The sequence below is a fragment of the Sturnira hondurensis genome, unplaced genomic scaffold (genome assembly GCF_014824575.4).
Source record: "Sturnira hondurensis isolate 20B ecotype Veracruz unplaced genomic scaffold, ASM1482457v3 Scaffold0008196, whole genome shotgun sequence".
Lineage (NCBI taxonomy): Eukaryota > Metazoa > Chordata > Mammalia > Chiroptera > Phyllostomidae > Sturnira > Sturnira hondurensis.
In genome coordinates, this window is record NW_028080827.1 from 19,683,545 (window position 1) to 19,709,453 (window position 25,909).

The 25,909-nt window shown below is 39.9% G+C and overlaps 2 protein-coding genes across 5 annotated transcripts in view; one reads left to right on the forward strand and one right to left on the reverse strand.

Annotated features, from left to right (window-relative positions):
- The window catches only part of AAGAB (alpha and gamma adaptin binding protein), a 49,906-nt gene extending 43,016 nt beyond the window's left edge, over positions 1–6,890 (reverse strand). The window contains exon 1 of one of the 3 annotated variants that reach the window (XM_037054208.1): positions 6,757–6,890. In XM_037054208.1, coding sequence (XP_036910103.1) covers positions 6,757–6,829 — 73 coding nt within the window. In that variant the 5' untranslated portion in view covers positions 6,830–6,890. The remainder of the gene's footprint in view (positions 1–6,756) is intronic. The other 2 variants (XM_037054209.1, XM_037054207.1) reach the window with 2 other exon arrangements.
- Positions 6,891–6,913: 23 nt separating this feature from the next.
- The window catches only part of IQCH (IQ motif containing H), a 187,126-nt gene continuing 168,130 nt past the window's right edge, over positions 6,914–25,909 (forward strand). The window contains exons 1-3 of one of the 2 annotated variants that reach the window (XM_037054202.1): positions 6,914–7,147; positions 12,153–12,275; positions 15,084–15,175. In XM_037054202.1, coding sequence (XP_036910097.1) covers positions 7,097–7,147; positions 12,153–12,275; positions 15,084–15,175 — 266 coding nt within the window. In that variant the 5' untranslated portion in view covers positions 6,914–7,096. Of the gene's footprint in view, positions 7,148–12,152; positions 12,276–15,083; positions 15,176–25,909 lie in introns of those variants that run through there. The other variant, XM_037054203.1, reaches the window with a different exon arrangement.

Sequence of the window (25,909 nt, forward strand, 5' to 3'; positions counted from 1 at the left end):
ATTGAAAACGGAAGAAGATACACAGCATTTTCAGTGTACTATGCTTTATTATTTCAAGAAAGGTAAAAATGCAACTGAAGTGCAAAAAAAAAAGATCTGTGCAGTGTATAGAGAAGGTGTTATGACTGACTGAATATGTCAAAAGTGGTTTGTGAAGTTTGTTTATTGGTATATTAACATTTTGGCCAAGTAATTCTTTGCTGTGGGACTAAAATATTCAGAAAAGGCAAATCTGTAAAGATGGAAAACACATTAGTGGTTACAGGGGGTGGAAACAGCTACTGATGACAAACAGGCACAAGATTTCTTTTAGGATGACAGAAATGTTCTACACTAAAGACAGGCAGGCCCAGGCTGAGTGGATCAGGCGGACAGAGCCTAGTCCTGATGATACACCAAGGCTGCAGGTTCGCCCCCTGCAGGGCACCCACGGTACAACAAGCTGCCAGTGGATGCATGAATGGGCGGGGCAACGAATCAATGTTTCTCTCTCCCTCACTTCCTCTCTCTCTCTAAAATCAATAAACAAAACAAACAAACAAACAAAAAAACCCCAAAGGCTGGGTTTTATGATATTTAAATTAAATCCCAATAACCCTGACTAGTGTGGATCAGTTGCTTGGGTGTTGTTTGACCAAGCTAAAAGCCGCTGGTTTCAATCAGAGCACATGCCTGGCTTGCTGGTTTCATCCCCAACCGGGGCATATCCAAGAGTCAACCGATTCATGTTTCTTTCCCTTTCTCTGTCCCTTCCCCCTTTCTAAAATTATATAAATGAAATCTTTAAAAAAATTACATCTCAATAAAGGTGCTAAAAATAACCATGGAAGCTGGAAGATAATCCTCTTGTTTTACTGACAAAATAGGTAACTGAAGCACATGTCTGAGATATTTAGAACAAGAATGGCACATGTAAAGAGACTCAGTAAATATTTGTGGAATAAAGAGTTAGGTCAGAAAGCTAGGAAGATGGTAGCACTCAGTGCTCCATCCACACGTTTCCCGCCAACAAACACCCTGAACAACCCCAGCAGAATGCAGACAGAATGGCAATTCTTTAATGTCAGCATAACAGTGCTGTTACTTACCAAATGACCACACATTTTCCTGCTCTGAGCACCTGATTTTGATTCAGGCACAATATTACTTTTCCCCACCTCTGAGTAGAACCAGCCTTCAAGTCTGCCTGGAAAATTAATCTTTAAATAGGTTATTTGTCACTGAACCTAAAACATCATAAAGGCTCTTTAAGAGTTTCACAACTATCCTCTCTGTCTTAACCTACGTCAATCTTGCTTCCTGGATAAGTAATTATTAGAGATGTGTTTGTGGTATCTGTGAACACTGACTCCAAAATAAACACAATGTTGTGTCCAGATTATTCTTGCCAGGCATATTTAAAACAATTTTCATACTTTAACCTTTTAAAAAATTGGTTTTATATCAGATTTCATTATTTATTGAGTGTCACTATGTGTTGAGGAATTATACAGGGCAAAAGGCAGGAAGTTGTTTAAATCGAATGACCACTGCATACTTTCTAGATGTTTTTACCTCTTCAATACAAAAAGAAGCAGTTAGACGGCCCTGAAATAAACATCTGAGTCTACGCGCACCCAGAATGTTCCGGATGACACAATGCTCATAAACGGTTTGGTGCAACACAGGCGGATGCACTTTTCCCCTGGTGTCTCTCCTCCTGCTCTCCACCCCTACTGGCTGGAATGCCAATTATTAGGGAGACAAACAGCTTGTAATCATTTCACTCATTAATAGTATCTAAGGGATTAGGCTAAAACTTCAAACAGAAAGTCAAATTCCCTTCTCCACTCGGAGGGAAACAAATTAGGCAAGAAGAGAGGCATTTTCATTTATTATTAACTCATCTACTAAGGCCCCAACTCCATAAAAGAAAAAGCGTAAACTTATTATGAGCCATAAATACTTCTGTAGTAAAATCTTCTACAGTAATTTCTCATATTCCTACCTCCACCCTAAATAAATGCAGTTCTGGTTGCCAAGAAGGCGATCATAGTTCCCATATATGAAAGAACTGGAACTGAATCTTGTCTTCCCGACTGTTATGAGCCAAAAACCTCAGGAAATCACTTCTTTGAGTTTTACTTTCACACCCATACAAAGGCATGCACTTGCACTCACGTTGGAAGATAATGTATCTATTTTAAGATATATTATCTAAGTCCCATTTGGTCTGGAGAGAATGTAAACTCGTATTTAATCTTTTCTTCCTCCTTAGGTTGATGACTTAACATTACTCCTTTAATAAAAATAAAAATCATAAGGTCTCTTTTAATGTTAATTGAAAATTGTAAAATACATTGTGTCATGGCTAAACACAACTCAAAGCTCAACCACCCCCATTACCAGCTGAAATCACTGCTTTAAGTCGATCTCCTACTGAACCACTGTGGTTACAACTCTAGGTCCTTGTGGTAGATCTTCCTGGCCCAACTGTTCTTCCTTTGAAGAAAATGAAGGGTTGCAAATATACAATCCAATCAAAGACAGAGTCCCACAACAACAACAACAAAATAAACAACTTTGCTTAAGTGAAAATTATTTATTCCCAGAATAAACCAAAAATTTCCACTCAGAATATCTTAAGCAGCTACAGAAAAATACAAACTAGAAGACCCAAGCTCTTATCCCTATTCTCTTGCTAAACAATGCTGGTTAAGCTGTACATAAGAATGTCCTTTCTGTTAAGTACAGGAGTCTGACAGATCTAGAAACAAACTGCATTATGCAGAAGAATGAGCTTTCCCAGAGAAGTGATGTCATAAATGATGGCTGGCTTTGCCTGTGTAATTATTTAAAAATCTTCCTTTACGGTTAATATTCTCTACCATTTCTTTTTTTTTTGAATTTGTTATTCTCTTACAGTTGTCCCAATTTTCCCTCCTTTGTCCTCCTCCTCCCAGCCCCCACTCCCAGTCAATCCTCACTCTGCTGTCCATGTCCATCAGTCATTCACACATGTTCTTTGACTAGTACCTTCCCCTCTTTCCACCATTATCCCTTTCCCCCCTCCATTCTGGCCACTGTCACTCTGTTCCACATTTCTGTCTCTGGTTCTGCTTTGTTCATTAGTTTATTTTATTCATTAGATTCCTCTTATAAATGAGATCATATGGTATTTGTCTTTCACTGAATAGCTTATTTCACTTAGCACAATACTGTCCAGTTCCATCCAAGCAGTCACAAAAGGCAGGAGCTCAATAAACCAAAATGATTTGGTTTATTTTCATAAACCAAATCATTTTCTGCTGCATAGTATTCCATTGTGTAAACGTATCACAGTTTTTTGATCCGCTTATATACTGATGGGCACTTAGGTTGCTTCCAGCACTTGGCTATTATAAATTGTGCTGCTATAAATATAGGGTTGCATAGCTTCTTTTGAATTAGTGCTTTGGGATTCTTAGGGTATATTCCCAGCGGTGGAATTTCTGGGTCAAAAGACAGTTCTATTCTTAATTTTTTAAGGACATTCCATACTGTTTTCCACAGTGGCTGCACCAATCTGCATTCTAACCCATGGCACACTAGGGTTGGATCCCTTTTCTCCACACCCTTGCCAGCACTAGTTGTTTGTTGATTTACTAAGCATAGCCATTCTGACAAGTGTGAGGTGATATCTCATTGTGGTTTTAATTTGCATCTCTCTGATGGCTAGTGATGTTGAGCATCTTTTCATGTGTCTATGGGCCCTCTGTATGTCTTCCTTGGAGAAGTGCCTATTCAGATCCTTTGCCCATTTTTTAATTGGATTGTTTGTCTTCCTGATGTTGAGTCATATGAGTTTTGTATATATTTTTGAAATTAAACTACTGTCATATATATCATTGGCAATTCTCTATCATGTCTTACACCAATGCCACCACCTTCTATTTAAATAGTTCTGATTGCTAAGGAATTGCTAACAGACAGTTCTAAACGATAACAAATTTCATTCACACACTCTGTGCATACAAACCCAGAATGTGAACTCATGCTCCAGCACTTCTTACTATTCGGTTGGCCAAAAAGTCCGTTTATTTTTTTCATAAAATAAAAGACACATTTTCCACTCTCACCAATAACTTTATTGATTTGGATATTTTGAGTATGTCCACTATCTCCTGCTATTGGCTTCTTAGTGGGTAGAGGCCAGGGTTGCCGCTAAACATCTTCCAATGCATAAGACAGCCCCACAGCAAAGGATATTTGGCCAAAGTGTCAATCATACCAAGAAACATTGCAAGCAACGTTTGACATGCTTGATCAGCCACAGCACCTTCTCCATACACTGCACAAAACCTGTTTTGCATTTCAGTTGCATTTTTACCTTTCTTGAAGTAATAAAGCATAATATGCTGAAAATGTGTATCTTCTTCCATTTTCAGTATTAAAATAGCTGTACAAAGATTCACCAATTTGGATATTTTTAAAAAAATTCACACTGATATGACAGCTGTCACAATATAACCTAACAAAATTGTTTCTAATGAAGTTAAAGACAACTAAGCACTACTAGAGCCATCATACAGAAAAAAACATAATGGGCTTTTTGGCCAACCTAATACAGTGTTCCTATTCATCAACTATTGGTATCGGATCCCTCAAGGAAGTGATCATGTCTCCCAATTCTGATCCTTAAAGCAAATGATGAGTTCTGTAGCCATGAAAATGCTTAACAAATACTTCTGAGATTGATTTTAAAAGGACTTTATATATCAGTAATGAAAATCCTAATGCAAATTCAGGTGACCCTTAAACAATGAAGTGGAGGTGGGAAAGTTAGGGATGCTGACCCCTCTCACACCAACAAAAATACCCGTATAACTTTTGACTCCCTCAAATCTTCACTACTGATAGCCTAGTGTTGGCCAGAAGCCTTACTGACAACAGTCAATCAACACATATTTTGCATGTTTTATGTTTTTTATGTCTTACAATAAAAAGAAAATGTTATTAAGAAAATGAGGAGAAAATACATTTAGTCTTTATTGAAAATAATCCACATGTAAGTGGGCCCCACAGTTCAATTATAATTATTTAAGGGTCAATTATAATTCTTTTGAATAGGTAAATACACCAATAATCTTAAGCAAATGTTGGTATGTTCACTATATGTAATATATTATAGAAACTAATTTATGACATATTGAATTAAAATTTTCTGAATAATTATATATAGAATATACAAAATATATTTTGTATAAATATACCTATTATGTAAATCACAAATATATTATAAACCCATAATTTCATATTTATACATGTTTTATATACTTAAAGATATATAAAACATTTTAAAATTTTATATGTAAAGTATAAAATATGTTTTAAAATTAGATATAAAATATCAGGTTAAAGTTATATATAAAATGTAATTACAATTTTTAAAAAATCTTTGCATTGGGAAAACATGTGGGAGGAAATGCAGAGAAATGTTAGCAGTATTTGTGTTTGGGCGATGAGACCCTGGATGATGCATTCTTCTCCATATGCTAAACCTTACCTAGGGAGTATGCACCATTTCTATGAAAACATTTTTTAAAACAAAAGGAAATAAATGGGAAGGAGCACTCCTTAGCGGTAAGGAAATGGAATAATTAGAGCAGTTAGTTACCATTTAGTAAGTGCTATATACTTTTATCTTCTGAGGACCTTTTTAAGTGATCATAAAAATGATAACTAAGTTATAGAAGATTTGTGCTAGAGGGACATCCTGCGTAATTCTGTCATTCGACAGATTCGTGAAAAAGGTTATAGTTGTATGACGCTTTGCAGTTTACAAAGTGCTCAATATGCCTCATCACCTGTTCTTCAAATAATCCTGTGAGACAGGTTCATAGGCCCCGTTTTAAGAATCAGGAAACTGAGGGTTGGAGAGAGAACGTGCTTTGATAACTATGTGTCGGCCTCTGGATTAAGCACAACAATCACTCGGAAATTATCACCATTTTGCAGATAAGAAACTGAAGGGCAGAGGTTAGTTGTGCTCCCTATCTTACAGCTGAGGACACTGCTCTGACTCGAGGCCAGCACTGAGGACAGGAGTCTTGAGTTAGAGTCAACTTCCAGGAGTCCTTCAGTGGAAGAATGGATCCTGTCGCCCAGCCCTATGCCCCCTCCACTACATTGTTCTCCTTGCCTACGGTTCCTTTTAAGAGTTACTACGTTTGCCAACCATTATGAAGGTCCAGAGGCAAAGTACAGCCCCAGGAATACTCCAAAATCCACGCCGGCGGAGAGCATCCAGAGGAAGGCAAGGCAGCGAATAATGACAGAGTGGAGGGGACAAGGCTAGCAGGTCTTACATACATTAAGGGGCAACCAAGGGGAAACAAACTATCTACCTCAGGGGCAGGGATACCAACAAGATCCCAATTCCTGCCCTAGGTACTCCCGTAATTCGGTACAATTTCCAGAGTGCCTTCGGTTTCACCTCCAAGGATCCCCACCAGGACCCGTGCGCTGGGCGGGGCAGGGATTGCTCCCACTTTGCCGGAAAAGCTAAAAGAAACGTCACAGCGGGCGGGGCCGGCAGAAGGGCAACGCGGGAAAGAGCAGACACCTGCAGGGACTGCAGCACTTACACCCAGTCCGAGGGGCCTGAGGCCAACGCAGAATGGGGGAAGAGCGCAAGACCGCGGCGGGGACAAAGGCCCGGAGCGAGGCCGCGGTGCTGAGACTGTCGCCCGCCGAGACTTAGAACCTCGAGATCCGCCCAGGAGCCTCGCTACTCACGTTGCACCAGCCGGTCTCCGGTGAAGGTGGAGGAGCAGCTGGTAATTAGCGCACAAGGAATGCCCGCAGCCATAGCTGCACCCTTGAGTCGGTCCGGTCGGGGAGCAGCTTCCGCCTTGGGCTGTACCACCGGCGCTGGCTCGCGGGGGTAACCCGACTGGGAGGCGCGCTCTCGGAAAGGTCCGGCGGCCCTGACTGTTTCCTCACCCCCTTTTCCGGAACCAGCGTAGGACAGGCCGGGCGGAGCGTGGTGTTGCCAAGGGAACGAGTTCCCACCGCGAAGGTTTCCGCGCCTGGAGACGCAGCATCCTCGGGGAGGTAGCCGCCCATAGGTGTACCCATGGCTAAGGAGGCTGAAAACTTCGACCCCATCGGTAGCATATTAATTCAGGTGGGAACTGAGCCCCTCCCGACCCGGTCCCAGCTAAGACACCTAGGGGCGAGCGGTGCAGCGCCGATGCACTCGCACCCATCCATTTGGAGCGCTGCGTCCAGACCGCCTCGGGAGAGCCCCTGGATTTGCCAGACCAGGCCTCGTTCAGCAGCGCAACTCACCGCTGGGTGCCGTACTCGGGAGGTTGGGCTCCAGAAGCACTACTACACCTCTGGTGAAACTCGAAGACCATGCACCTCACCCCGGAAGAGGGTCTAGCCTTTGACCTTAAATACTGGGGGTGGGGGTGGGGGGGTGATCTTTACTTAGGAAAGAATCTTCGGATCTTTACTCCACCTCACACCGAGGCATCGTTTTAAAATGTATTGTTCTGAGAAATATGAATCCATGGATATAGGGGAGTGGGGAAGTGCAAATAAGACACATTTGGGAAAGTGTTAAATTTGAGGAGAAATTGAAATATATGAACTGTTCTTCTTAAGCACCCCAGTTTTTTGGATCAAAAAAATCCCTTGCAAATAAGTAAGTCGTGGGGTTGTAATGTATAGCATGGTAACTATAGTTAATACTGTATTGAAAGTGGCTAAGAGACTAAACCTTAAAAGTTCTCATCACAGGAAAAAATTATAACTGTGTACTGACAGATGTTAGACCTGTTGTGGTGATCATTTTACAGTACATACAAATATCAAATCATTGTGTGGTACACCAGAAGTTAACATAATGTGTCAATTATGCCTTAATAAAAAGAAAAGCCCCTTGCTTGGGAACACACATGTAGGAAAATATATTAAAAATAATGGATTGCAAATCAAGTTACAATGTTAAATATCAAATGTGACATTTAAGAACTTGGGAGAAATAGTTTTTCTGAAGGGGTAAATATCAAGAACATCTCCAGTATAACCCAGTCTGAGACAGGTACCTTTATAAAAAATAATTTACATATGTAGTTTTAAAATGTTCCTGCATATATCATCACTCTTTACTCTTATAGTGAGTTCCATTTGACTAAGGCTTAAAGTCATTTTCCTAAAGTCACTATTAGGACTCTCACTCAGATCTGTAATGAATCTAATTTTTGTTCCTGCCAGGATTTTTATCTCACCTCCTACCTAGGAGAAACTTCTGTAAATTCACCTTTTCCAAAATGCAAACCCCTACACTTACCAATTTCATAGACTTCCTCCCCCAAGATGGATCCTACCCAAATCTCACCTCACCTGTTTTTCACCATGACCCCAGAATGAGTTTAGTCAAACTGCAAAGTGAGGAAACAGTCTTCACAAGACTGCCCTCACATCTACATCAGCCTCAAGTTCAGGAGTGCCCAGAACCACCCTCACTTCAGACCAGCAGTCTATAATTTGGGAGACCTGACCACCTCACAGATTTGCTAGAATAATTCATAAAATTCAGTAAAACTCTAGGTCCACAGCCAGTGTTGTTATAGTGTAAAGATACAAACAAAAATCAGCCAAGGGAAGAGATGTATAGGGCAGAGTCCAAGAGGGGTCCAAGCAGAGATTCCAGTCACCCTCTCCTTGAGGAATCGTAGACAGCATTACCTTGACCCAGCCACAGTGTGTGACAGCATGCACAGAGTGCTGTCAACTAGGGAAGCTGATGTGAGACTTCCAGAGTTTTCATTGTGGCTCAATCGCACACCGTCCCACATGACTGACACCTCATCTCCAGCCGTTCCCAGAGGTTAGACTAATTAATGCTTTTTAGTCTTTGGTTCCTCTAAAGGTTGGAACTGATACAGTGTGGCTCAAAACCCCATCATAAATCACATTGTTAGACTGGTGGCCAAAGCCTTCAAGTAAACACACTCCTCTCAAGCAGGGTACTTTAGGGGCCTACAGATCACCCCCCAGTATTTAAGGTCAAAGGCTAGACCTCTCTTTAGGTAAGGTTAATTATTCACTACACATATTGGCTTGCAAATCCAGGGCCCATTTTTACAGACTCCAAACTATTGAAACACTAATGGAGACTCCTACACAGAAAAAGCCAGTTCTTCCCAACAGTGTACTTTATTTGACTACAGGAGCAATTAAGTTCCTCTGTAGTTTTCTCTATTTCTACAGACCTGAGACAACTCTAAAACAGAAACCAGAATTCAGGGAGAATTATCATGCCTAATTTCACACCTTCTCTTGAGATAATTCTACTTCCCAGGGGCTGCTCCCCTTGTGGTTTGGAATAGTGAACTGACTATGCTGCCAGAAGTCTTTTCACTTCAGAATGGGATTCAGGGGTCGCCGTTTAGTCCGTATGGGATACAACATCACAGTATTGGTGTCACTTCACCTCTCTGGGCCTCAGTTTTCTCTTCTGTATGATACGTAGCTTGGATTACATACACCTCTAAGTTGATTCAGTTTCCCCAAAACTACATTATCTCCTGTAAAGTAGACTTCCTTTACAATTAGCTTAGGCAATCAAATTGTTTTTATATATATCCAATGGTGGGTTTTAAAAATCCAGCAGTCATATGTTAACACCAACCTTAGAAATACTGAAGCTAGCTGACACCTTTATATTATCGCTGTCTTACCAATCCTGCCGTCTGCGTTGCCAGAAGCATACAACATAAAAGTGATGAGAATGAGTCAGCCAAACCATCTCTTTAGCAGAGATGAATAAAATGGGAATTATGAGACTGCTTTTTGACAACCTGGAGTCTGGTACATGGCTCTTTTATATTCGAGAGCAAATTTTTACTGCATTAAATATTTCAAGAGCTTCTTATTAAGCAACCCTGTCCCCAAACTGCCAAAACAATAATTTCCTACACACAGATTTCAACATGTATGAAAAGCAGTGCATCTGATGATCGCAGAGATGATGGATGACATGTAAAATTTCAGTATAGCAGATAGGGCCTGTTTGAAGAAAGAACAGAGATGTAGAACTTAGTCACTTTTCCTGCCCAAGTGTGGTTTTCTACAGTACTTATCACAAATGCAATTGTACAAACAGAAATTGCATATCTTAGGAGGGGAGAAGAAACTTTCATTAATGTCTTAATTGACATTAAGAGGGGAGAAGGAACTGTCTGGCAAGACAAGTAACGGGAAAAGTTCTTGAGAAAGATTAAGAGACTAATTGAAGTCAGTGAACATTTACTAGTTGCCAGTTATGTGCAAAGAGAGGCCCTGGATTTTACTGTTCCGGAGAGGAGAGTTAACATTTGCTTGGTGCCCTCGTATGCGGCTGGCCCCATACAAAACACTCGACATATTTTTAACTCGTCCTATTTTTGCCACCATTCTGAGAAGTAGCTATTTATCTCCATTCTACAGATGAGAACACTAAGGCTCTGAAACGCTTGGCAAATTTACCAAGCTTAGTGCAATAAAAGAGGAAATAGGATTCTAGTTTATGTCTGTCTGGTTCCAAAGCCTGTGTTCTTTCATTGTCACGCACATTTCCCCATTTCCACTCAACAATTCTATGACAGAAAATAATTCTTTTATCTTCTCTCTGCAAAGAAACTAGAGAAAATGTGGATGGTGTACGTGGACGTCATGTGACTAGTGAGAAAACAAGGAATTATCTGCTTTTCACTGATTCTTACTGTATACCAGACCTCCACATAGCTCACAGCTCTATGAGCAGTATAATTGTTCACACGAGGCAGATGAAGAAATCAGACTTTTGATTCCCTGATAGTAATCCAGGGTACTTACCAGGCATAATTACAGATTGACACATGAACCTACAAGTACTACAGCTACACGAAGGCAATCCAGTGCATCCGTAGGAGTCTGGAAGTGGGGCTTGTCCTTGAACTGCTTCTTTGTACTTTCTGAGTGTCTTTAGGCAATAGATGGTAAATCAGTTTGCGGCCATAATTGGACAGAACAAATGAAAGAAGAACATCTTCATCCTTAGGGGCTTACAAACAAGCAGTAGGTATGTGCAAATTTCAATCTGCAAGCCCTGAAGGGTTTACATGACAATTTGTGCAGAGCACAAATTACCAGCTGTGTCTGCCAGACTGTGATGCCCATCAGTGAAAAGATGCAGATTTTGATCTTTTGAATACTTGGCTAAATGGGAATATTCTAGAGTAATCGATAATAGTCTGGGTCAATGTGTGTAAGTCCAGTTAGACTAAAAGGGAAAGATAACCATTTCAAAATGCCTTTAGCAACCCAGTCTGCAGATTGTTATGGGTGTGACTATTGGTGAAACAGGTGTTGGGTTCATAAATTCGCATAACAAAATGTTTTTCTTGTGGCAGCAGCCCATACAATAATTGGTGCCATCTGTATTTATCTCTTGAAGTTTGCATTCTAATATGAATTCAGAGACTCTTGCGCTGTCTAATTTCATAATGCCCATTTAATTCTGAGGGTGCTTAACACTGGAAAGATATTCATCATTTTGAAGGAAAATGTTAAAGTAATAACATGTTGCTTATTCTTTATGGATCATTTTCATTCTGACTGTCTAAAACAAAGTCAAGGCCACACACCCCCCACAAAACTACATCTGAGCAGTTAGTGAGGAAGGTCCAGCCAGAATAGAAAACCAATGGGCCCTGTGAACATATTTACAACTACCTTTCTAAAGGCACAGTTTTCACTGGAACCTCTCTGTGTTGAAAGTGTTCTGTTTTCTTACCTTTCCACCCATTAATAGAAATCAGAGGTTGGCACAAACTTCTTACCGTCGCTGGACTCGACTGCTTTACCATCTGAGAAAGCAGAAGCCATCTGCATTGCAGTCTTAGCTTGGATTTGTTTCTAATGGGGAAAGGAAAAGTAGGCAACTTCATGAAAGCTTCGTGTTTCAAAATCCGAGACAGTAGTGGAACGTTCTAGTAAGGACTGTCTTGGAACCAGAAGGACAGTCCTTTTCAACGAACACCGTAAAACCAACCTTACTGTCTCTAGCAATTCAAGCAAATTGAAAACCTTTAAAATAGACGTTTTAGATGGACTCTGTAGGTAGTCTTTTAATATTTCATATTTTCTTACACCTACAGGTCCATGAAGACCTTTATCAATTAAAGGAGAAATTAGCAAAATTCCCACTTGAGGAAAAAGGAGGAACTCTAGACATTCAGAATCTTGAAACGGCAATCAAGAGGACTGAAATGGGGTTAAGAGTAAGTAGAACTTTGGATGTTAAATAAAACACCAGAAGACAAAGATTCCTCTAGAAGAAAAGAGTTGTGGTTCTCACAGGATTCTGAGTGATCATCCTATAACAGAGGTGGATCTAGGGTGATTAGGAACTGTTTCTGGTTTTTTAAATGATAATGATATGAACTGATTGATCAATTGAGTCACATCCTGTCACATCCCAGAATTTAAAATACTGATAATGTAAGAGTATGCAGCGATAACTTCTAAATTGATAAAAAGAATTTTAAAAATGATCACTATTCGTCCAATATGCCTGACTAAAAAGGATTCCTACCAGTACATCATAGAGAGTTGAGAGAGTCATTTTTGTAATATTGTAACCCAATGGGTAAAATCAAAGAAATATACCACTTTAGGAACAGAGAAATAAATTGGGACTTTATTATTATAGACCAATGATTTCCTTTTTCTTTTTTAAAAGATTTCATTTATTTTTTAGAAAGAAGGAAAGGGAGGGAACAAGAGGGAGAGAAATATCAATATGTGAGAGAAACATCTGTTGATTTGCCTCTTGCACTCTCCCAGCTGGGGACCTGGCCTGCCACCTAGGAATCGAACTGGTGACCCTTTGGCTCACAGGCCAGTGCTCAATCCACTGAGCCACCCCAGCCAAGGCTAGACCAATGATTTTCAACCTTTTTCATCTCATGGCACACAGAAACTAATCACTAAATTGTGCAGCACACCAAAATAATATATTTTTTGCCAATGTGACAAAAAAAGGTATACTTTTGATCCATTCACACCAGATAGCTTTGTTGTATTGGCTGTTGTGCTTATTTTATTTGAAAATTTAAGAGGAAAGAGGAGAGGTCAGTGCCCCTGACTAAATAGTCAGGTATTTCATGTTTTTAAAATTCTTGCAGTGCAGCACACAGGTTGAAAATCACTGTTACAGACACATCTTAAAGCAGGAAAGAATCCAGTCTTCAGACAAGAATAATATTTGTTTACAATATGTCCAAAGAAACATAAAAAAAACACTAACTCAAAAAGCTGTGTGCACCCCACATTCATTGCAGCATTATTTACAATAGCCAAGACATGGTAGCAATCTATGTGTCCATTAATGGTTTAATGGATAAAGAAAAACACATGCATACAAATGCATGCATGTATGCGTGCATGCATACATACATACATACATACAGTGGAATATTATTTAGTCATAAAAAATGAAATGTTGCCCTGGCTGGTGTGGCTCAGTGGATTGAGTGCCTGCCTGTGAACCCAAGGGTCACTGATCCTATTTCCAGTCAGGGCACATGCCTGGGTTGCATGCCAGGTCCCCAGTAGGGGGCATGTGAGAAGCAACCACACATTGACGTTTCTCTCCCTCTCTTTCTACTTCTCTTCCCCTCTTGTGCCATTTAAGACAACATGGACAGACCTCAAGGACATCATGCTAAGTGAAATAAGTCAGATGAAAACATACTGTATAATTTCATGAATCTAACTCCTCAACCCTCCCTCCCCAAAACATCTGACCTGATAGATACAGAAACAGACTGATGCTTGCCAGAGGTGAGACTGAGTGAAATGGGTAAAGATGGTCACAACGTATACAAATTCCAGTTATAAAACAGTAAGTCCTGGGGATGTAATGTATAGCAAGATGACTATAGTTAAAAATTCTGTACTATGTATTTGAAAGTTGCTAAGAAATTAGAGCTTAAAAAGATCTTAAAAGAATTTGTAACTAGACATTGTGGTGATTTCACAATAAATATGAATATCAAACCATTATGTCATATGTCTCAAACTATATACTGTTACATCTTTTTTTAAGCCCAATTTTATTTTATTTTTTTATTCTTGTTCAAGTAGTTTTCTGTATTATATTCCCAGCCCTGCCCCCCCCAGTGCCCCCCACCTTAGTTATTGTCCATGTGTCCTTTATACTTGTTCATGTGAGTCCATCCCCTTTTCCCCTGTGATTCTCTCCCCTCTCCCTTCTGGTCCCTCTCAGCCTGTTCTGTATTTCAGTGTCTTTGGTCATATTTTGCTTGCTTGTTTGTTTTGTTGTTTAGGTTCCTGTTAACAGTGATATCATATGGTATTTGTCTTTCATTGCTTGGCTTATTTTGCTCAGCATAATACTGTTACATCTTAATTTTCTAAAAAACTTTAAAAAATAAAATAAAATACAACATGGATGTATAGGTACACAGGTCCAAGTAAGGATCGTCTCCACCTGCTAGACCTCTGTCAGTATCTTTGCTTTTGCCTCAGACTTTCATTCACAGTCAGCTTCATCCCTCAGCTCCTGAGGCTGTGAGAGAGGTGGAGGGTTTTGTACCCACTCAGACTGGCACACCATTGTCCCTTATCCCCTGAGGGTGAGGGGCTGGCCCCAGCCAGAGTCTTTGGGTTGCCCATTTTAAATGATCTGTTCTCTAAAGGCCAAATTCTTTCCTGGATGCTTGCTTCAAGTCCCCGTAGGAGAAAGACGTCACTCCGTATCTGTGCTGCCTAGTAAATTTACCTGGCTAAGCGATTTACTGACTACTGTGCATAGTTTCGTTTGTGGCAAGTGCTACACGTCACTCAGCCTTTGAGTCTCAGTTGTTTATTATGCTCTTTGGAACAGAGTGATTTGGCCTTGAGATGTCTAATTATACCTTAGACATGTAATAACTGTAGGCATAGTGTGTTTAGTCTTTTGGCTTAATTCCATGATTCAGAGCGTTAACCTAATGAAATGAAGTCAATTAGCTGAGTACCTTAAGTCTGCTAGAATGACCTAAACTTTAACTTTTCTGTGACAGATTCACATCGAGAAGTATTTAGATGTTGTAAACCATCATGTGTTAACCACTCCTGTTACTGATAAGTTACATTTTCCCCACACTTCCAAATGGTAAGTAAAATAGCCATTTTAGGATCTAAAATAAGTACCAAAAATAACTTTGCTCACTCAGGTGAGATAACTGCAAAGGCCAAATTTTATTGGATGTGTTTGTATCTATTCTACCAATTTCAGTAGAAGGTATGCATAAAAAGTTAATGGAAAATACGATGTTTTGCAAATATTTTATAAAGGATGTTTATTACATGAAAAAAGAAGTTAATGGCACAATTTGGACTTTAATAAATTTTATTTTGAATTCCTTTATTGAGTTATAATGCTTGACACAATAACAGTTTGTTTGAATGCAAGTCAGTTTTTATGTTATTCACATCCCACGGTTCTTTCTTTGCAGTTTTTAGCACATGTGCTATATTGTAAAAATGATTTTGGTATCAGGGTATAAAAAACAAAAATAATAAAAGTTGCTTGAAATATTTATTGGGTAATACATCCCAAGAGATGATTTATTAAAATTAGAATCGAGTTGAAGAGAATTGACCTTGCTTCATCTTGGACCTTCTTATACATCGGCCTCCTGAATGTCAGTGTTTGTAGATTGAGGTCTGTACTAAGCTTCAAAACTTGGTGGCCTGTATTTGCATCAAAAACATACACAGTAAGTCCTCACTTAAGGAATACAGAGTCTTGGAAACTGCAACTTAAATGAAACAAAGATGTGCAACAAAAACAATTTTACCATAGGCTAATTGATATCAAGAAGAGTTAAACTCCTACAGCATATTTCTATTCATAAAAACATCACCAAACTGCTAAATACAGACCCAAATGCTTCTAATATTGAACATTGAAACAAATGTGAGCTATATGTACATTTATGGCAGATTAATAAAAAACAAGGTAATTGTCCTATCTGTTCACTCTAGTTCAGGGGTGCAGGGGGCCGGAGCCTATCTGGGCAGCTCAGGGCTCCAGGCAGGGCCAATCCTGGACAGGACATCCTTCCATCACAGCGCTACCCACACCCTCACTCACTCAGACTGGGACGATGCAGACACACCAGTTCACCTTGTGTGCACACATTTGGAATGTGGGAGGAAAGTGGAGGACCTGGAGAAAACCCACTCGGACATGGGAAGAACGTGCAAATTCCAACACAGACAGTGGTCCCTGCTGGGAATCAATTTTTTTTCTTCTCATCAACATAATGAAACAACGTTGAACAAAATGACATGATGCGAAGACCTGCTGTATCAAGCATAAATGAGTAACATCAGACAATGAGGTCAAGCTTCAGAAACAGTGCACAAGAGCTGCACGTATTTATAGACAGAGCCAGTCCTAGCATGCAGTAGTGGGAGCAAAACCGTGCGTGGGGTTACAGTGCACCCGTCTCCCCCTCCCCCACCTGAAGGTGGTGTTACAGGTATCTGACATCCCTGGGCAGAGGCAACCCAGGGATGATGTCTAGTTTTTAGTCATTTATATCTTTAATTTTTAAATTTGGGGATAAAAATGTGACCTGTAAGTAGGTTAATATAAACAATCTTTTAAAACAAGAAAACTGTAGGGAAAATAATAAAACGGATTCTTGGAAAGGAAAATACTGCAGGTTACTTTACCAATTTATATAGACTCTTAGTTCAAAATCAAGAGATCCCAACAGGGCAAAGTGGGAGGCTGATATAAATAAGCAGCCAGGAGATCTGTAGCGGTGAAGGAAGTGTGTGGCCCAAGGATGGGACATGCAGACAGTGAGTTAGAGAGGAGGGGTTGGGGGAAGTGAACAGGAGAAGGGTCTTCACCAACTCGAATGGACATTCTCCTGCCTCCACCCTTCTCTTTGTCCTCACCCTGGCAGAGAACAGAGACCCCAGGCTATAGATTTGCAGGTCCTGGGAGCTGAAAAGAGCAAACGAGGTAGTGATTGCCGCAAACAGAAAGTCTCTGATGAAGACCGAGTTGTACAGTTCTTTCCCCTGATCGGTGTATGTCCTTGGCCTTTATTAGGGTCTCTGGAAGAGTTAAGGAAGACATTAATTGGGGCATGGAGCTGTCTCCCAGAAGTGGTCCTTGGATCCCATCTTTTCTGTTTAATACAATAATGGAACCAGCAGCCCTCCTATCAGGAAGATGGGACGCCTGGTAAATTTGTATGAGCCTTACAAGCCTGGAAGAGATGGCAGGAGCATCTCAGTCATAGCTGTGGCTGTGTGGCGCTGATGGGGCATGTAATTTGAAAATGAAATGAGATGAGCCAAGGTCATAAACTGGAACAAAGTCCGAAGTAGGTCTTCAAAGTGAGCACGCCTGAGGCAGGCCCTGAGAGCCCAAGCGTGAGGCATGGGGGTTGGCTCCGGAAGGAAGAGAAGCCACAGCAGTCGATGGAAATGGAAAACGGGAGACCCAGGAGATCAGGGACTGTCACCTGTGACTGACATGCTCAGGCAGACAGTCACACCTGGTGCTGTGCTTGCAGGGGCGCCCGGGGAGATGGTCAGGAATAGGTTGGTTTGGGTTTAGAGTCTGCCAGGCGATTATATGCAACACAGGTTACAGGACTCAGAATTCCTTCAGGTTCTCAAACCTGGGAGGAGCAAGACTGGCCAATTTGTTGCATTTTTATTCTAAGGCTCCATGAGAAAGCCTTTAAAATACCCAAGTAAAAAAGGTGTTTTTTAATTACCGATGACATGACTTACCAAGGAACAGATTGCTTAGTCTCAGCATTGATTAGAAAATCAGAGGAGAGACTCAGTTTCGTGAAACTTTTAAGCTGGGACAGATACTGGATCTGGTTTTTTATTCCACATGGCCATAATATGTATATATTTATTTAAAACATACTTATTGTCACACAGAGTGAATACATTATAAAATATACCAGTGTAGAAGAAAAGTTTTTAACCCTTACTTGAAGGATATGTTTATTGATTTTAGAGAGAGAAACATTGCTCTGTTGCCTCCATACATGCCCTGACTGGGAACTGAACCTGCCACCTAAGTATGTGCCCTGACCAGGAATCGAACCCACAACCTTTTGGTGTATGGGACCATGCTCCAACCAACTGAGCCACCTGACCAGGGCCCAACGTAGAAATTTTTAATGAGATAGAAGTGAAATGAACATTTAAAAGTAATTGTTTTACTTTATTAGCAGAACAAAATTTCCTTCTCTTTCTAAAAAGGTTATTGATTATACTGCCCTGGTTATTTAATCTCGATAATCATGATGACTGTATACTGACTGTAGCTAATATCCCAAATCTCACTCTGCACTTAGGTGAGATTCAGCATTAGTGCTGGTCAGATATAAGTCCATATTTCAGTTACTCTTTCAAAAAATGTTTAAGTTTTGGGGTTGTGGGGGCTGACTTTTTATAAATTCAATGGGATTATCATCATTTTTGCTTGTGAATGCAGCTAAGGAAAAGCTCATGTTAAAGTGTCATTTTTGCCATTTACTTGTTTTTCACTGATGCTTGCTATCATTATATTTCAAAAACGAAGTGTTTTCTGAAAGAATCTTTTAAAGACACCTGTCCATTTTTCAGGCTTAAACTACGTGATACAATCCCTGAACTCACTGCACAAATGAACTGCAGTGCATTCTAATGCTTCGAAAGCAAACGTGCCAGTCCGTGCCGGCCCCGCAGTCCGTGCCCCGCAGCTTGGTGCTCCCATTCTCAGAATGCCTCTAGAGCTGCAGGCGATATGACCGTTTGAGGGATGCAGTGACGAGCTGAATATTAAATAGTATAAAATAACTTATTTTTTAAAGATTTTATTTATTTATTTTTAGAGAGAGGGGAAGGGAAGGAGAAAGAGAGGCAGAGAAACATTGATAAGTGTCAGTGTGAGAGATAACACTGAGCAGTTACTTCTCACACACATGTCCCCTACTGGGGACCTGGCCCACAACCCAGGCATGTGCCCTGACTGGGAACCCAACTGACAACCTTTTGGTTCACAAGCCGGTGCTCAATCCACTGAGCCACACCAGCCAGGGTTATATTTCCTATTTTATGCAGTAAGTTCTTGTACTTTTTTCACACAACCAACGGCACTGTCTTATGCATCTCCTGTTTTGTGGGCACCCTATTTGAGAGAACACAGATCAAGAGTGATGGTTCTTACACTGTGGTTTGCAGTCCTCCTTCACTGCCTCCCAGATGGGGACCTGGAGTTTGCATTTCAACAAACACTGTTGGTGTTCCTGAGGCAGACACTGTGTGCTTGGAATCCCTGGGACAAGCCTGACTTTCTAGAATCTTTTCTAAAGTATTTGTTTTGCCTCAGAGATAGCTTGCCTCTGTAGATAAAGAGCCTGGTCCTGGAAATTCTGCTACCCTGATTCTATGAAGGAGGAAGCCTCTTGCACTGGGATTGAACCAGAGTAGGACTCCACAGTCAGGCTGGTAGGACTGCCAGTATTGCTCCAACTGTGAGTTTGATGAATATCAGAGACCAGAAGTCAAGGGCAGCAACTCCTTTCGGGAGGAGTGGCATATAATAAAGGCTTGCTCACAGGAGCAAGATTTCTATTGCTCCCTTTGACAGCAGAGCACCCAGTTCCATGAATAAATGAGAATCAACATTGTTCAGATATATGGGGCTTCATTCTGTCTAAGAAAACCCAGGAAATTGGGTGAGTTCATTCCAAATGTCCACTATCCCTATATCTTTAACAATGATAAATAACAGACACAAAATAATTATCTTCACTATCATGAATTTCATCATAGTCAGTATTGTTATAACATTTGACAGTTTGCAAAGGACTTTTTAAAAACCTGTGAGGTAGATACTTACCCTCTCCTTTAAAAGACGTGAAAACTAGGACTCCTCCAAGCCCCAGGTCATACAGGTGGTCAATGGTGAGACTCAGATTCAAGTTCCATCAAATGTCTGCAATCTACTGTCTTCTACACCAGAGCTGCCTGAAAGACAGAAAGGCTAATTTTCACAAAACATGTTTCTCCTTTTTAGAAAGTATTGCTCAAGGGAAAATCTGGTAGTTTCAACTCATAGAAACAAACACCAGTAGGTACACAAAGTGATAATAATGGATGCCAGCAAATGTGAGATTTCGTACTATGATGAGTACATTATCAAAAGTGGCATATTTTCTCCACAGAGCTTAAAGTGCTTTCACATTGTTTTCAAAATAGGTTACACTACTTTCCCCATGTTGGCAATGATTCTCCTTCTGTGTCTAAGTGTGGTTCTTCTTTTTATCATTGCTGGCTTTCACAGATCTTACTGCTCTCGAGATCTGCTTGCATTGTTTTTAATGACCATGCTTGGCTTATTGACACTAGGAGGGTGACTGCCATCTGTACCAAAACTGTCAGAACTGAACAGACATCTTCATTTTGTATTTTGTTGTATTTGTGTTTGAGGGGGGGAAAACAAAAACAAACCAATAAATAATAATGAGAAACAATGAGAGGACAAGAAGAGGTTCCTATGAAATGGTGACAGTAGATTAGAAGATACAGTTTTGCTCAGTAATTGAAGCACTTGGAGCCAGTCTCTTCTGGGTTGTTACAAAGAGGCCCTCAAATCTGGCCGAGAGAAAACGTGATTACATTCCAGTCGTAGGCAGAGATACGAAGAATGGGTAACAAGGTGTCGACACTTGGTAACCTAAGTGAAGGGCAGTTAGGTGCTCACTGCTCTGTTAGTTTTCCTGTGAGTTTGGCTTTTTTTTAAATAAAAAAATAATTTTTGAAAAGTACCATAAAGTAAAAAATAAAAATTAGAAAAGCATCTGTAGCAGATTTGACACAAAAATTACTTTAAATATAAAGAGCTCCTGACAGTGAAAAAAGCTTGACATAGACAAAAGGACATCAGCAGACATAGAAATGTAAATAACAAGTATATGTGTGAAAAATAGGAAAAATATTTCATCTAACTGGTAAACCAAGGAAATCCAAATGAAACAATATATTACTACTTTTTTTAAACACCTTAGTAAAACAGGTCACTTAAATCCCCCTCATACTCGGTGCTCATCCAGGAGTAGCAGGACGGACATACTCTTACATTACTGGTGGAGGCGTCAAGTTCTCAACAGAAATTCTTCAAATTATATGGGAAGATTTTTAAAATTATTATTTCAAATTTAGTCGTTTTGCCTCTAGAATTTATCCTAGGAAATAAGGAGCGATATTCAAGAATCTATGTATAAGTTTATTTATTTCAGTATTATAGCTAATATGAATAAATTTGAAAATACCCTAAATGTTAACAGTAAAATAATTATATTCATAACACAGTTATATGTATGTTATATATCTACTAAAATGAGAATTGTCCAAGGTTTTTTTTAAGATTTTTAAAATTTATTTATCTTTAGAGGGGAAGGGAAGGAGAGAAGGAGAGAAATATCAATGTATGGTTGCCTCTTGTGATTCCTCTGCTGGGAACTGGCCTGCAACCCAGGCATGTGCCCTGACTGGGAATCGAGCCGTGATCGTGGGTTTCACACAGGCCCCCACTCAATCCACTGAGCTACACCAGCCAGGGCTCCAATTTTTTTTTACATTTAAAAACTTTTAAAAAATATATTTTATTGATTATGCTATTACAGTTGTCTCAATTTTTCCTCCTTTGACCCCTTCTGCCCACTACCCACTTCCCTCCAGCAATCCCCCCCGCCATGCCGGCTTAGTTCATGTCCATGGGTCATACATAGAAGTTCTTTGGCTTCTCCATTTCCTATAATATTCTTAACATCGATCTATTTTGTACCTACCAATTATGCTTCTTAATCTCTGTACCTTTCCCCTCATTCACCCTCTTCCCCTTCACAGCTGATAACCCTCCATTTGATTTCCATATCTATGATTCTATTCCTGTTCTGATTGTTTGCTTAGTTTGTTTTTAGATACAGTTGTTGATAGTTGTGAATTTGTTGCTATTTTAATGTTCATAGTTTTGCTCTTCTTTTTCTTAAGTCCCTTTAATATGTAATAATTATTTCATGTAACAAGGGCTTGGTGATGATGAACTCCTTTAGCTTTACCTTGTCTGGGAAGCACTTTATCTGCCCTTCCATTCTAAATGATAGCTTTGCTGGATACAGTAATCTAGGTTGTAGGTCCTTGCTTTTCATTACTTTGAATACTTCTTGCCAGTCCCTTCTTGCCTGCAAAGTTTCTACTAAGAAATCATCTGATAGTCTTATGAGAACTCCTTTGTAGGTAACTCTCTGCGTTTCTCTTGCTGCTTTTAAGATTCTCTCTTTATCTTTAACCTTTGGCATTTTAATTGTAATATACCTTGGTATGGCCCACTTTGGGTCCAACTTGTTTGGGACTTTGTGCTTCCTAGACTTGTATGTCTATTTCCTTTGCCAAATTAGGTGGATTTTTTTTTTGCAAATAAGCTTTCAATTTCTTGCCCTTCCGTTTCTCCTTCTGGCATCCCCATGATTCAGATGTTGGCACATTTGGAAATATTCCAGAGTCTTCTTATACTCTCCTCATTTTTGGAAATTCTTATTTCTTCTTTCTGTTCTGGTTGAATGCTTGTTTCCTCCTTATGTTCCAATTGTTGATTTGAATTCTGGCTTCCTCCCTTTTACTGATGGTTCCCTGTAGATTTTTCTGTTTCATATAGTGTAATCTTTCTTTCTTTCTTTATGTTGTTGCTGTACTCAGTAAGTTCTCTGAGCATTCTGATCACCAGTGTTTTGAACTCCGTATCTGATATGTTGGTTATCTCTGTTTGGTTTAGTTTTTTTTCTAGGGTTTCACTCTATTCTCTCAATTGGGCCGTATTTCTTTGTCCCCTCAATTTGGCAGCCTCCTTGTGTTTGTTTCTGTGTATTAGGTAGAGCTGCTTTGACTCCCTGTCTTAGTAGTGTGGCCAATTATAGAAAAGCCATCTGTAAATTTTGTGGGGCAGAGCCGTAGGTAATTGCCAGGGTGGGGCAACCTGCTTCACTGCTTTGTGGCTCCGTATTGGGGGAGGGCTCAGAGAGGGGGATAGTGCCACTGCCTGGCTTCTGAAGGTTTGCCTGGCACTTGCCCCATTTCCAGTCACCTAACCCACTCCCTATATGTGACTGGTACCCTTCCAGCTGTTTTCTGGTGCTGAATCCCAGAGTGGGTAGGTATGTGTACATTCTAAGACAATGTGGGCCCTCTAAGTGGAGACTTCTAAAAATCTGTCAGTTTCTTCTGCTCCACCAACCCCCACTGGTTTTTACATCCAGAAATTATGGGGAGTTATCTTCCTGGCACTGGTACCTTGGGCTGTGTGGTCTGGCCTGGGGCTGGGATCACTTGCTCCCAAGGTATCCCTCCTGACTTTTATCTACCACATGTGAATGTGCGACTACTCATTTTTCTTTTTGTCCTCTCTTCTTTACTCATCTTAGGGTCTCTGCCCCTCCTCCCTGTCTGGATGAATGAGGCTTCTGTAAACCCTTGGTTTTCAGACTTCCATACAGTTTGATTTTCTGGCAGTTCTGGGTGTTATTTGTTTTGAGGTTTAAGTTTTGGGGTAATTCTCTTTGGTTGCATGAGGAGGCAAAGCATTTCTATGTATACCCCCATCTTGACTGGAAGTCCTGTCCAAAAAGTTTTAATGACATGGAAAAACTCTCACAGTATTTATTGGTGATGGGGGTGGGGTGAGGATAGGATACAATGTTACAATTCAATGCAAATCCACTTATAAATACATAGTGTATGGAGGTAAGTCTTCATAAGGAATATACTAAGTTTCACTTCTAGGAAGATGATATAGACCCTGTTCCTTCTTCTAAGTACAACTAAAACCCCTAATATTATATCTAAAACAAACTTAAGAATTGACTTTGAAGGACAGAGAGGACACAGACAAATTAGGAATCTTGGGACACAAAGAAGAACATGGTGATCAGGTCTGGATTATTTTTTTTGCCTCATATACTCCATAATTTTCTTTTTTCTGCACCATTTAATGGAAATTGTTCCATAATTTTCTTTTCTCTGAAGATTTTTTTAAACATTTCTTGCAAGACAGGTCTCAGTTTTTGTTTGTCTGAGGACATTGTTATTTCCCCTTCACTTTTGAAGGATAATTTCACTGGATACAGAATTTCAGGGTAAGGACTTTTTCATGTGTCAAATATTTCCCTCAAGTCTCTTCTTGCTTACATGGTTTATGAAGAGAAGTTCAATATAATTCTCATCTTTGTTCTTCTATAGGTAAGTTGGATTTTTTCTGTCTTTTTTCAGGATTTTGTTTTAGGTTCCATAATTTGAATATGATTTGTCTATTGAATATGATTTGTGTAGGAGGGGTTTTGTTTGTTTGTTTGTTTTTTGTTTTTGTGAGGGGTGGGAATGAAATTTATTCTGCTTGGTATTCTCTGAGCTTCCTGGATTTGTGGTTTAGGGTCTGTCATTAATTTTGGAAAATTCTCAGCCATTATTACTCAAATATTTCTTCTGAACCTTTCGTCTTTTTCTGATATTCTCATTATGTGTATGTTACATCATTTATAATTGTCCCACAGTTGCTGGGTATTATTTTCTGTTTATTCAGTCTTTTTTCTTCTTGCATGTCAGGTTTAGAGTATGTTTACATTTCTTCAAGCTCACTGATTCTTTTGTTGGTTGTATCCAGTCTATAAATAAGCCCATCAAAAGAAGCCTTTATTTCTTAGAGTGTTTTTTAATATATTTTATTGATTATGCCATTACAGTTGTCTCATTTCCTCTTTCATTCCCCTTCACCCTGCACACCCCTCCCTCCACATTCCCCGCCTTTAGTCCATGTTCCTGTGTCATAAGTTCTTTAGCTTCTACATTTCCTACACTTGACTTCCCCGTCTATTTTCTTCCCACCGTCTATGCCACTTATTCTCTGTACCTTCTCCCCCTTCTCCTCCTCCCACTCCCCTGTTGCTAACCCCACTTGTGATCTTCATTTCTATGGTTCTGCTCCTGATCTAGCTTTCTGTTTAGTTTTCTTTTGTTTTAGGTGTGGTTGTTAATAACTAAGTTTGCTGCCCTTCCACTGTTCATATTTTTTATCTTCTTTTTCTAAGTCCCTTTAACATTTCATACAATAAGGGCTTGGTGATGATGAACTCCTTGAATTTGGCTTTATCTGAGAAGCACTTTACCTTCCCTTCCATTGTAAATGAAAGCTTTGCTGGATAGAGCAATCTTGGATGTAGGTCTTTGGATTTCGTGGCTTGGAATACTTCTTTCCAGCCCCTTCTTGCCTGTAAGGTCTCTTTCGAGAAATTAGCTGACAGTCTGATGGGAACTCCTTTGTCCCCTTATCTCTTGCTGCTTCTAGGATTCTCTCCTTCATTTTAATCTTAGCTAATGTAATTATGATGTGGCTTGGGGTGTTCCTCCTTGGGTCCAACTTCTTTGGGACTCTCTGAGCTTCCTGGATTTCCTGGAAGTCTATTGCCTTTGCCAGATTGGGGGAGTTCTCCTTTATTATTTTAGTCACAAATTAGCAACAAGGTTTCTACCTATTCTTCTTCCCTTTCTGGTACCCCTATAGTTTGGATGTTGGAATGTTTAAAGATGTCCTGGAGGTTCCTAAGCCTCTCCTCATTTTTTTTGAATTCTTGTTTCTTCATTCTTCTATTTGGTAATTTCTTTCTTCCTTCTGGTCCACTCCATTGATTTGAGTCCCAGTTTTCTTTCCATCACTATTGGTTCCCTGTGCATTTTCCTTCATTTCACTTAGTGTAGCCTTCATTTTTTTCATCTAATTTATGACCAAAATCAACCAGTTCTGTGAGCGTCCTGATCAGGAATG